Raw genomic sequence first — 13,635 nt, 5'->3', positions numbered from 1 at the left:
ACAGACAGACAGACAGACAGACAGACAGACAGACAGACAGATAGATAGATAGATAGATAGATAGATAGATAGATAGATAGATAGATAGATAGATAGATAGATAGATAGATAGATAGATAGATAGATAGATAGATAGATAGATAGATAGATAGATAGATAAAACATTGTCTGGTGTGTATGTGGCTCTGGCCATATGTTCGTTTGAGAGTAAAGCCTGTTTTATACTTCTGCGTCGGACCTACGCCGAAGCCTCTACGCTGTAGGCAACGCGTTGGTTTTCATTTATACTTCTGCGTCGTTGTCCGCGTTGACGCGCAATTACACTTGCAGAGGGAGCATGTGAAACCCGAGGGAGGGGTTCTAGCAGACCAATCACAGCGCTTGTGTTCGCGTAGAGTTGACGCGTTGTTACATTTTTGGAGAGGTGCGTGTCAGGGTACGCCAAAGGGTACGCGCGCTACACACAGCCTACGGCGTAGCTACGGCGTGAGTTCGACGCAGAAGTATAAAACAGGCTTAAGTGTGTTATTTGAAGTGTAAATGAAGAACAAACTTTTCACAGAGAACTCAGCATGTCATTCAATGAATAGACTTCTCTTTGTCCTTGAGACCTGAGCCATTCACAGTTCATTGATCTCCTATTCTGCTCAAAGCCTCACAGCCCTCTATGAGTGGAGTATTACACACTTGTATTCATGTCTTTAGTTACAGTTTTACACCTCTCATAGGTAATTTGAAATGTCAAAAGTAAATCCCGTTCAGATATTCACAGCATTCAGCGTGGAAACATTTGCCCTTTTAATAAAAAGATAAATGAGTGATTTAGAACTAGATTTGATTCGAGATCTGGAAAAAAAATTATAATATAGACACTGGTTCATGTGTGCACACACACAAATCTGTGTAATATGAAGATAAACAGTGTTATGAATCTGTTTATGTCATATCATAGATTCATGTTTGATCATCCACAGGCCTGCTGTTATTATACCATCTTTATGTAACTCTGAATGTGAATCAGGGAATCGTGCATTTCTCTTACACAGAACTTCAGATGTACTTTTGTGCATCCATGGGTCTCCATGACAACAATACCAAGGGGTTGATGAATTCAGACTAAAGGGCAAAACCAGAGGCCAAAAAAATTATAATGTTTAAAAGAGACACAAAATCCAGTAACTGCTTTTCTGTCTACATGATTATAGCTTAGAAAGCATCACAGAAAGATTAGACACGGCTGCTCTTTATCCAGCACAGTAATAAACAATGGTGCTCTCTCTGAAGCTGCCGATCAACTGCTGTTTCTGTTTATCACCTTGACCGACTGTTGCTGAAGATGCAAGAGATGCCATCTTTTTGTGAACTGCTAACAATGCCCATATCACCTTCAAAAATCACGACTAAGGCTCAAATGATATGTGTAAATTATAGGGTAGCAATAAGCAAATGTTTTGGTAAAAATACCAAAACATTATTATTACACCACCCTAATATATATTATACATACATTCATACTTATTATACATATACACATGCAGATAGATAGATGGATGGATGGATGGATGGATGGATAGATAAGTTAGATAGATAGATAGATAGATAGATAGATAGATAGATAGATAGATAGATAGATAGATAGATAGATAGATAGATAGATAGATAGATAGATAGATAGATAAACAGCATTAGTTAAGGTCACTAATGACTTCCCAGTAAACAATTACCATCTTTCAACGTTCAAATATGGTTGAAAATAATTCAGTCCTTGTTTAGTCTTTGGTGTTTCTGATACTGCATTAAGCTGGTTTAAAGGGTTAGTTCACCCAAAATGAAAATTCTGTCAGTAATTACTCACCCTCATTTTGTTCCAACCCCGTAAGACCTTCGTTCATCTTCGGAACACAAATTAAGATATTTTTGATGAAATCTTGAGTGCTGGCTCACTCCTCCACAGGCTTATGGACACTATAACTTGCTGGCCCAGAAAATGTATTAAAGACATTGTTAATATAGTCCAAGTGACTCCAGTGGCTCAATCTTAAGTTTATAAAGCGACGAGAATACTTTTTGTGCACAAAAACAAAAATAAATAACGACTTTATTCCACTTGTCATTTCCTTCTCTCTGGGCCTCGAGTCTTTTCACGTAGTGTAATAGCGTAGCGCGTCTGTGTTGCACGTCACACGCATCACACACATGATCAGCGTCGCCCAATAGTGAGCCTACGTGGTGACGTGCAACACAGACGCGCTACGCTTAAACACTACGTGAAAAGACTCGAGGCCCAGGGGTTTGCTGGCCGGGGTTTCAAAAGCTACCCTAAATAAATTACAGTAGGTTCCAAATTCAGCCGCTCGAAACCTGTTTGGAAACAGGACAAGGGATCACATCACTCCTGTCTTGGAGTCTTTACACTGGCTCCCTGTCAGATTCCGTGATTTAAAAATTCTCATGCTAACATTTTTTTTTGGCTTTGCATGGATTGGCACCACATTATCTCTCTGAACTTTTAACCGCTTGCACACCAGTGCGTGATCTCCGCTCCTCTGAAGCTGGCCTTTTAGTTGTTCCGCTTACTCGCTTAAAATCTATGGTGATAGTGATACCTTTTATCTAAATATTTTGAAATTATTATATTTGTCTACTTACTTGTTAAACTTTTGATATTATGCTTTTATTTGGTATTTTTTCTGTCTGTATTTCACTTTCATTAATGCATTGTTTGTATAATTGCATGTTTTATTGGATCTTATTCTTGTTCTTTTAGGATGCTACTTTTAAAGGCGCTATAGAAAATAAAGCTTATTATTATCATAGATAGATAAAAAGATAGATAGATAGATAGATGGATAGATAGATAGATAGATAGATAGATAGATAGATAGATAGATAGATAGATAGATAGATAGATAGATAGATAGATAGATAGATAGATAGATAGATAGATAGATAGATAGATAGATAGATAGATAGATAGATAGATTTGTGACTAAATCTTAATGATTTATGGATGTTTCAGCTCACCTTGCAGGAGAAACCACATGTTGTGTATTTCCTCACATTAACTGTGTCCAAGTTATTTTTGTCTTCATTTTTGCAACAGTGCCCTCGTGTGGTGGATATGTGGCATAATACATTTTCAAAACGTAACTTTTTACAATTCATGTTGAACGCTACAGATCTTTGTGTATTTGCCAAAATATAACTGTCTTTCCTATTCAATTAAGACTGGAGTAGTTTACTGAACCGTAGGCTGAGGATTCTTACTTTGAATTAGAGGATTTTATGGCTGTGCCGCATCAATTGCCATATAAGTCTCTGTTTGATAGAAAGCGCTAAACAGTGTTGACGTCAGAGAAGTGTGTAGCTCATGTCTATCCTGTAATCTAGCCTGTCCACTCTCTTCCAGCGCCTTCACTCAATAGCAACAGCGCAAAACCACCACAAGAGGGCGCAAAACTGAAACCCCTCAATTCTGAGCTCTCATATTATTTTCAAATATTAGATTTTTAAATAAAATGTATATTAATGAACTTATTTTAAATTAATATATGTATCATATATATGTGCATTTTATAGAGGAAAACTTCACAAAATAACTATTTCTGAGTGACCGTTAGATAAAATATAATGTATTTATCATACTTCGTACGCTTGATTATTTCTGAAGAAAAACTTATGTTATGTTACGTTATGTTATGTTATGTTATTGCCCCCCAAAATCATCCAATCAGAAGTCTAGCCGAGCAGCACGTGATCTAACCCGGAAAAGCAAGCTGAGTGGATAGTCTGTTTTTCAGGAAAACATCTTTATCTTCGAGTGAAGAGAAAAAGTGGAAAAGCAACAGATCTGAGGGGCGTTTATGTTGTCGAATAAAATCTGAATCGTCTCTCAGGATAAGTCGTGCTGTAGGGGATGCTGGGGGTGGCAGAGATGACGGGCAGGTACGATGTTTGAAATAGATTTTTATTAAATATGTTATAGATAAATCTTCCTCTCTAGCCAGAGATGCAGCTGATATCTACAGTTTTATTGTTTACTTTATTACTTTTCTTCTTTCTTGTGTTCCACTCTATCTCTTAAATTACTGTTAAACTGTAACATTAAGTGTTAAATCTTTGTTTTATATAGAGAGAATAACTAAAATGGCATGGGTTGCTATATAAGGGCGGATGCTAAGCTAATTAGCCTCCCTAGTTGAGTTTTTCTGGGACACACACACACACACACACACACACACACACACACACACAGAGAGAGAGAGAGAGCTGGAAAGACATTCAACACACCGCAAATGTTTAGACAAGCACTGCCATACTGCAGTTAACGGTCTATATAATAGCCTAACTGTTACTTAGATAAATATAAGTTAACAAATAACATGAATTTATTCATAATTTAATTATTTGATAAATTTCATAGTATTTCTGGAACGTTGCTATGTGCTCCTTATCCTTCAAATGCTGTCTCAGATGTTTTGTGTAGTCTGTGCTTTTGACGTTTTGCTTTTCTGGAGACCCAAATTCCCAAACATTCCTGATCTGGATGCTCCCATAGACTATTAGATCTTTTGGGAAAACATGGATGTAATCTGCTTCCTGAGATGCTCCTGAGCGCCTTAAAAACTGACAATTATCATGTCTTAACAGTGTTAAGGGATGGAATTATTTACACATTCAATTTAAAGATATTTGTAATGTTGCAAAAGATATATATTTCAAATAAATGCTGTTCTTTTAACTTTATATTCATCAAAGAATAAAAAAAGAATATCTTTTCCATAAAGATATTGAGCAGCAAAACTGTTTTCAACCTTGATAATAATAAGAAATGTTTCTTAAGCAGCAAATTCAGCGTATTAGAATAAGAAGGATCGCGAGTTATTTTACATGTAATAATATTTCACAATATTACTGTTTTTACTGTATTTTTGATCAAATAACCACAGCCTTGATTGAGCATAAGAGATTTATTTCTAGGTCTAAGAACACTAGTGAAATACTTACAGCACTTTTCTAATAATAATAATAAGAAAACTAATTACAATTGGAGAGAGAAGTTGAATAAAATGGTAACACTTTACAGTATTCGTAAACATAAACTAACAATGAACAATATATTTTTTTGAGGCATGTATTATCTTTGCTCATTGTTTGTTCATGTTAGGCCACATGCAGTACATTAACTCATTTTAAAAATACATATTTTATTTTAAAAATGCATTAGTAAATGTTGAAATTACCATTGACTAAGATTAACAAATGCTGTTAATAAAACCTTAATGCAAAATGTTACCCAAAACATTTCTTTTTGAAACTTTTTATGCGACACAGTATATTCTTCCTAAATGCATGTTGGAATAAGCTGGGAATGTGTTGTCATACTTCCAGAACACACACACGCGCACACACACACACAGATGGCACAGCTCCAGCTTCCTCACACAGTAGTGTGAGACCTCCACTGTTGTTCTGTGAGCTCTTGCATACGATAAGACCTGACATAAAACAGTCTCCATCTCTTAAACACACGACTGATCTATTTTTACATCTACAGTGTGTTGGTACACAAGCAGATCTTTTCTTTTCAAATCACCATATTAGGGAATGTGTCCTTGGAATAGTCAGTCTGCTTTAACGCTGCGAAGGGAGTGTGGGGAAGTTGTAAAGACGATCCATCCTCTAATAGCCACATGACCTGTGATGTCAGAGGAGAGATGTCTGTGCAGGGAATCACTGAGTCATTTGGGATCTTGTCTGGCAGAGTGACCACAGGCCACGACAGGCTAATTCTGTTTGTGTGATGTAAACATTGGTTGAAGTCTTGCCCGGTCGCTCCTAAACGGTGTAACTTAATATCTCGCAAAGTGCCAGACAAGACTACATCATGGGACTTTTGTTTAGAGAAACATCATCTTGAATCACTCTCGAGAGCAGGATAGCAAATGACGATATGATACTGATACAGATGTGACACAATTTAATAATATTAAAGACACATGCAAAATTGAGGAAATGAAATGCCAGCATTTATCAGCTAATGCCAGTTCCAGTTTCTTGTGCTCACTAAGGATGCATTTATTTGATCAAAAACAGTAATATAGTGAAAAATGTTTACAATTTAAAATAACACTTGATATTTGAATATATTTAAAAATGTAATTTATTCCCGTGATGCAAAGCTGAATTCTCAGCATCATTACTCCAGTCTTCATTGTCACATGATCCTTCAGAAATCATTCTAATATGCTGATTTGCAGCTCAAGAAGCATTTCTTATTATTATGTTGAAATGCTGCTTAATATTTTTGTGGAAAATTAATATTTTTTTTATAATTTTTTTTTCAGCATTCAGAATAGAAATCTTTTGTAACATTATAAACATCTATTCTGTCACTTTGATCAATTTAATGCGTTCTTGCTGAATAAAAGTCGAAATATCTTTAAACCCCCATGTTTGTGACACCAAACATTTGTTAGTAGTGTGATTCTTGCATATACATTTGTTTGTTACCATAGATAAATCAAAGCTGTTCATAGACGCTGCTGATTGTTTCTCCTGACATTGATCTGTTTCTAACAGCAACATGGCCAATGCCCTGGCAAACGCCTCGTGCGAACGGTGTAAAAGCGGCTTTGCCCCGGCGGAGAAAATTGTCAACAGCAATGGCGAGCTGTATCACGAACAGTGCTTCGTCTGCGCCCAGTGCTTCCAGCAGTTTCCTGAAGGACTCTTTTACGAGGTACTTCCATTAAACCTGTCAAGTAGCATTTAATCTTGAAGCCTGCTGGTTAAAGCGGTGATATCCTACATTTCTTTTGTTTTGTTTTTCATTTTTTTTATTAAATTAAAGAAAGTCCTGGAGGTCGAATTAAAATGTTAGATTTGTTGTATAATGTTTGTTTTATAAAAATTTTTTTTTTGAAAAAACAGATATAAAATCTAATATTAAATATTTGTTATAAAAAAAAAAAAATATATATATATATATGTGAAATAAGTTTTTTCCCACCCTCTCTCTGATCCTTAAGTTTTAAATTTATTCATATTTTTTTTTTGGACTGGGTGAAGTGTTGAGATCTTGAAGTTACAGTATGTTTTGTCTACAAGTTGAATTCAGAATTGGCAATTGATTGACTTTGAGACATATTCCCACCGGAGCCGATGTGTTATGTTGAATTTTTTCTCTCTTTTGTCCATAGTTTGAGGGAAGGAAATACTGTGAGCATGATTTCCAGATGTTGTTTGCTCCCTGTTGTCACCAATGTGGTAAGAGACGCACATGCATAAACACTCGAACAGGTGATGTTATTGACTGTGCTAATTGTGAATTGTGTCCCTCATATTCCCACAGGAGAATTTATAATTGGGCGTGTGATTAAGGCCATGAATAACAGCTGGCACCCTGACTGTTTCTGCTGTGATATCTGCCAAGCCGTGCTCGCCGATGTTGGATTCGTCAAGAACGCCGGCCGGTGAGTTTATAGCCAATGAGGGATGACTGTGAGCATGTGATTGACAGGCTCCATACGTTCAGTTTCATGTGAAAACTGGTCTAGTATCAGCCCACTGATGAAATTATGATTTCATTAAAAGAGTAGTTCACTTCGAAATGAAAATTGTCATCATTTACTCATTACTTTTGAAGAATGTCGGTAACCAGACAGTTGATGGACCCCGTTGACTTCAATGGAAGTCAATGGGGTCCATCAACTGTTACCGAAATTCTTCAAAATATCTTTGGTGTTCAGCAGAAGAAAGAAATTCATACAGGTTTGAGACAAATTGAGGCGGAGTAAATGATGACAGGATTTATTTTGAAGTGAACTAATCCTTTAATGAAATATCTTTATTCTCATGAGCAGTTCTGTTTCTTTAATACACGTTTTTTAGTCCTACCATCCCTTTGAGATGTTCTTTAGCTCAGCTGATTGTGTATGGGGCCAAATTGATGCATGGAAATAGAAATAAACAGAAAGTTGCGATCCATGTGTTCTGATTGGCTGATGTGCATGTCTGTGTTTTCCAGCCATCTTTGCCGTCCGTGTCATAACCGCGAGAAAGCTCGGGGCCTCGGGAAGTACATCTGTCAGAAGTGTCACGCCATCATTGAGGAAAACCCCCTTATTTTCAAAAATGACCCCTACCATCCCGATCACTTCAACTGCAGCAACTGCGGGTCAGTACGGCAGCAAGCGACTCCTCTGCTGTGTCCATTTACTGAAAGTGATGTGATTTGGAGGTTGTGTGTTTTACAGTAAGGAGCTGACTGCGGATGCTCGCGAGCTGAAAGGTGAACTCTACTGCCTCCCCTGCCATGATAAGATGGGTGTGCCGATCTGTGGAGCGTGCAGGCGTCCAATCGAGGGCCGTGTGGTCAATGCCATGGGCAAACAGTGGCACGTCGAGGTTCGTGTGCTTTCTTTTTTTATTTTAAGCAAATAAAATGTTCAACACAGTGACAAATTTCTAGTACAATTCATATAGCTGAATATGTTTTTAATCACGGATGCTAGTTAATAAACAAAATAAAACAGAAAACTGCTTCGGGTCAAAATGCCAGCCTTGACTAGGTATCAGTGCAAACATCACAAGTAATGTCTTAGATGTATGTAAGCGGATCTGGGCATGGGATATCGGGTGTCCATGAGGCCTTTCTTGCCTGCCACATATGATATTTGTAATAAATCAAACAATGATATAGTAGAAAAGGAGAAGCACACAGTCAAACTGCAAAGGGCATCAGATCAATATTAATGTATTTGATATAATAGTCATGTAGTACATTTTTTTTAATATTTTATTAGTGATATTTCAGTTTCTGGAAATACTTCAAGACTAATTAGCTTCAAGCTGCTTTCATTTCATTTGTTCTATTTCTTTGTTCTGTTTGTTTAATTTGTTATATTGCTTGTAATTTGTTAATAATTGCTTGAAAAAATAGCGAAAATGTAGGCTTCATGTTGTTGTCATATTTAATTTTAATATGTTTTAATTCAGTTTTAATTGTTTATTTAAAGGAGTGTGTTTAGCATATTAAAAAACGATTAGCATATTATTTTTGACTCCTGAAATGTTGAAATTGTGACAACCCTATACTTAATTGAATAATATCTATTTAATTTTTACCAATTAAGACAATATTATACCAATCTTTTTTTCAATGTGCGTGTGCATGAGGTGTCCGCTGTGTGATTCGACACTGAATTTGTCACTTTAGATCTCTTCCTTTATCATACACTACTGTTCAACAGTTAGGGGTCAGTAGGATTTTTTAATACTTTTATTCAGCAAGGATGTGCTAAATTGATCAAAAGTGACATCTATAATGTTCCAAATGTTTCAAAAAGGATTTCTGAAGGATCATGCGAAACTGAAGACTGGAGAAATGATGCTGAAAATTCAGCTTTAAAAAATGTATTGCAAAAAATATTTTACAGTATTACTGTTTTATATGACTTATATTTATATGTATATTTTATTAAATGAAATAAATTCAGCATTGGTGAGCATAAGACTTAAGCGAAAATCTTACCTCAAACTTTTGAATGGTAGTTTACATTTGAGCTTCACACTGACAGCTTGTATATTTGTGTGTGTTTGCAGCATTTTGTCTGTGCCAAATGCGAGAAGCCTTTCCTGGGACACCGTCATTACGAGAGAAAAGGTCTTGCTTACTGCGAGACTCACTACAACCAGGTAACGCAGGCCTGACTCCTCTTTCAAAGCCTCTTTTGTTCCCCCCCAAAAATCTATTATTTATAAACCTTATGGATAATGAAACTGTTATGTCTGTTGTGCAGCTCTTTGGTGATGTCTGTTACCATTGCAACCGTGTGATCGAAGGAGACGGTAATTGCTGTTTACTTGAACATGATATTGACATTTAGTTCTCAACCTTTAAAGCTTCAGTATTTATATAATAGCAAAAACTAATAATGCCTTGTAGTGCAATAGTTATGGCTTCGGGAACTGCTGTTGCGAGTTGGTAAGATGCTTTTGTGTTTTCTCTCAGTGGTGTCGGCTCTGAACAAGGCTTGGTGTGTGAATTGCTTCTCGTGCTCGACCTGTAACACCAAGCTCACTCTCAAGTAAGTGATTTTACACACACATACTCATCCAATATCACAATCTACCCCACTTTCCTTTTTCTGTTTGTGGCTTTTCGCTAGCTCTGTTTAAATTTGTTCAGAAGTGTCTTTAAATTGGGTCTCCCGGGTGCTGTGAAGTTAGGATCATAACTAACCTTTCTGTCCTGCTAACTCTTGTATTCTCTACTTCTGTCCCCTTCAATTCTCTCCTCCGCTCTCAAAATGCTCCCACATTCTATTTCTCTTCTTCTCTCCCACTTCAAACCCAATTTTCCATCCAATTTCCCTTCCTTTTCGCTTGTTTCTCCTCTTTCGTCCCTGACGGTGGCCCTGCAGGGACAGATTTGTGGAGGTGGACCTGAAGCCAGTGTGTAAACAGTGTTACGAACGCCTGCCGGAAGAGCTGAAACGGCGCTTGGCGAAACGTGAACGCGACTCTCGCGAACGCCGAAAGAAAGCCATCGCCGTCTGTCTGTAACCCTTTTCTCTCTTTTTCCTTCTTCATGCTCATCTGCTTCACTCGTTCTTTATCATTGGTTAGTTTTTTCAACCTCAACCGTTTTTTTGTGGCTTTTATGTATTCCTTTCAAAAATGTTTTCCTGTAGGGATGGACATGTCAGATATCGGCTGATACTATTTTTCTGAAGAGCATCTGTCAGTATTGGATATTTAATTGTGCATGCATATTTAAAATTTTTCACCCTAATTTAGATGGAAAATCTACCTATACTGTCATATACCGCTGCTCATCTAAACTTTAAAAATATTAATCATTTAATAAACACTGGAATGTAATGTAACTTCAGCTTTAAGGGCCCTACACACCTGGACGAATTTCGGCGCGCGTTATTCGCCAGCGTTTTTCAACGCGTTTTTTGTGTTTACACCCAAGCGATTTTCGCTGACGATGAGCCGAGTGAACATGCAAATTCATTCCCTGACATTAGATGGCGCTTAATGTAAAACAGAAACCACTCCATAACAGTTCTCTTTTATCAAGATTTTTGAAGTTTTTCTGTCGCGTTTGTCATATAGTTCTTTATGTTCCGACACCAACGAGACCAGCAGCTCTACAATCATCTTGCCTTGCATCTTCCTCGTCTTATTTCTTCCCGGCAGCAGAGCCCGTCCACGGAGAGCCTGCCCACTCCCTGTTGTACCGAATTTTGGTTGTAGTACCACCAGAGTTCCACTGGGGGCGATCACCATGAGTGCAAAATGAATGGGAGTCTATGGGGCTAGACAGCTAAATTTGTCTCTTTCACCCGATTGCCGTTGAGAAATCTCAGATTTGATTGTAGATTTTGCAAGTTCAACATGGGTTTTAGGTCGAAAGTTGAATGAACGAGTACTTATGTCCTTTCGATTTCTTACAGGTTGAGTTGTTGTTGCCCATAACACGCTAGCATTCTGCTAATGAACACTGATTGGTTAGTGAAGGACTGATTACGACCAGAGATCCCGCTTGATGGCATCGTGGCATCCGAAGCGGGACCACAAACAAACAAAACAAAAACTCTTCTGCCGTTTTTCGCGCCGGTGTGCACACTCAAATTGGCGCCCTTTGTTTAGTCACGAGACGTTAAACGTCGGCGAATATCGCGCATGAAATTCGTCCCGGTGTGAACAGGCCTTTATTCTGTTTGTTTCATTCTATAATGTGATGCCTAACATCAATTGTTGCAATGTTTGTATTGTTTTATTAATTTTTTATTTTTTAATTGATTCATTTTTTTTAAATAAATTTTCATATTTATTGGTTATTAGCCATAACATCAAAATAATTATCAGTGTCAGCCAGAATTTGAATGCCTGTGCATCCCTGTTTTCCAGTGTTCATTTGTCAGTTCAGCATTATCATATTTTTGACAATCATCATCATATTGATGTTTTTTTTTCCCATTTTTTTGGTCATTCATAGACCCATTGTCCTCAAAGTTTTTACTGAAAATACGCACATATAATGCAAATGAATTTATGCAACTGCTGAAACACTATATCATGTATATAACAGTGTTATTTATTATTGTACTATATAATAGTATTGTTTATATTCTATTAAATGGTTTAATATTTGGAATTATTATTTTGAATAGTTTTAGTTAACACTAAAAAACACATAAAGAGCACACAGTAAGTAAATTAAATGGGTTGCATACTTGCATAACATATGTGTCTGGCCTAAACGTGTTAGAAAGCACATTCCTAAAAGCAAGATTTGTGTTTTTAGGAACAAGTTTGTGGAGTTCGACATGAAGCCAGTGTGTAAGAAATGTTACGAGAAGTTTCCTCTGGAGCTGAAGAAGAGACTCAAGAAGCTTGCAGAGACCTTGGGCCGCAAGTAGATCTCCTCGCCATCTTTGGTGCTTTAAGAATGAATGGAGACCAAACAAAATCTGGACCGCATTTCATTTGGGATTAGTTTTCACTTGTGTCTTCGTTATCGTTCTATGATGGAAAGTGGCCAGCAGATTTTCTTTGGTCTCGTTCCGACAGATTGTTCTTGTTTCTTAACACAATGCAACCAAAACCAAATACTTTTATATTGTTTATTGATATATATGTACTTGCATGTTTATGAAGATAATGCTAGTTGTAGTCACACTGTTCAGAGCATGTTTTGACATTTGTTTCCTCGGCTCGTATGCAATGCCACAGAACTTTTTCTCAAGGCTGAAACCCTTCCTGTGTCTGACCCTGGGTCCGACTTTGATCTATTGATCTAAGAGTTGTATTTGATATTTAATGTATGCTCAAGCCTCACATATTTCTGTCAGACAGGGGATCAAAAGTTAATGCATGATGTAATGAGTCCGGAGGAACACGACAACCTCTAAACCAAACTCTTCGCTCGAATGAACAAAGTGCTCAGGCTGTGTAATCTCCTTCTCTACTTAAATGATCTTGCTTTATTAAAGCCCTGGCTGTGTTCTCGAAATATGCAATAAAAGACACCACTTGTATTTCTTCTTAGAGGTTTATGAACTGTTGACTGTCGTGCATCATAACATCCTTGTCTTTTTCATTTCGTTTTATACGTTTAGTTTTATGACACGCCTGCCTTATTTTTCTGGAGAAAAAATGCTTTTAACTCTTCAAATATAATGAACTCACCCCTCGTGTTTTGTTATTTACATAGACAGCAATTGCTTTTGAACTTAAATGTGATTTGACTGTCCTTGTAACGGTTGATTTCATCATCTATTTTTAAGTATGAAAGACATTAAAAAAAAAAAACTCACTACATTTCTACTCTATACATTATATTTTGTGTGTTTATTGTGCATTTAACTACAGTATGTGCTGTTATTTTTTTTTAAATGCCCTTTTATTACAGTCAGACATTTCATTTTACTTTACAGCAATATTTAGACCCATAGCAAAACTAGTTTATGAATTCATCACAGCCTGCATTCACAGAATGACGCATTTTGGCAAAATATGTATTAATATGCTTGTTGGCAGCTTTTAAATAAATTTCACTGTTCTGTACGAAATCTAAAAATATATTAATAAAGTATGCACTATTTCTGATGTCTTTTT

At 36.8% G+C, this 13,635-nt stretch overlaps 1 protein-coding gene across 1 annotated transcript; it reads left to right on the top strand.

Moving 5' to 3' along the window:
• The first annotated feature begins 3,778 nt into the window (after window positions 1–3,778).
• On the top strand, window positions 3,779–13,621 carry lims1 (LIM and senescent cell antigen-like domains 1). The gene is made up of 10 exons (XM_081357562.1): window positions 3,779–3,945; window positions 6,583–6,742; window positions 7,203–7,269; window positions 7,355–7,475; window positions 8,030–8,179; window positions 8,259–8,409; window positions 9,607–9,699; window positions 9,804–9,852; window positions 10,016–10,091; window positions 12,323–13,621. Exons 1-10 carry the CDS (start codon window positions 3,917–3,919, stop codon window positions 12,435–12,437), a joined length of 1,011 nt encoding a protein of 336 aa, XP_081213688.1. The 5' UTR covers window positions 3,779–3,916; the 3' UTR covers window positions 12,438–13,621.
• Window positions 13,622–13,635: the final 14 nt, after the last annotated feature.

Source organism: Scardinius erythrophthalmus (genome assembly GCF_964197995.2).
Source record: "Scardinius erythrophthalmus genome assembly, chromosome: 25".
Taxonomy (NCBI): Eukaryota; Metazoa; Chordata; class Actinopteri; order Cypriniformes; family Leuciscidae; genus Scardinius; species Scardinius erythrophthalmus.
The sequence above is the reverse complement of the archived record's forward strand: the minus strand, read 5'-3'. Positions and strand labels throughout refer to the sequence as shown.

What these genes read in the sequence shown, in the direction of transcription:
- lims1 (XM_081357562.1), top strand. Translation starts at nt 3,917, where the DNA reads ATGCTGGGGGTGGCAGAGATGACGGGCAG. An exon ending in GTGGCAGAGATGACGGGCAG is followed by an intron (nt 3,946 to 6,582) that starts GTACGATGTTTG and finishes TGTTTCTAACAG; the next exon opens with CAACATGGCCAATGCCCTGG. An exon ending in GCGAGACTCACTACAACCAG is followed by an intron (nt 9,700 to 9,803) that starts GTAACGCAGGCC and finishes TCTGTTGTGCAG; the next exon opens with CTCTTTGGTGATGTCTGTTA.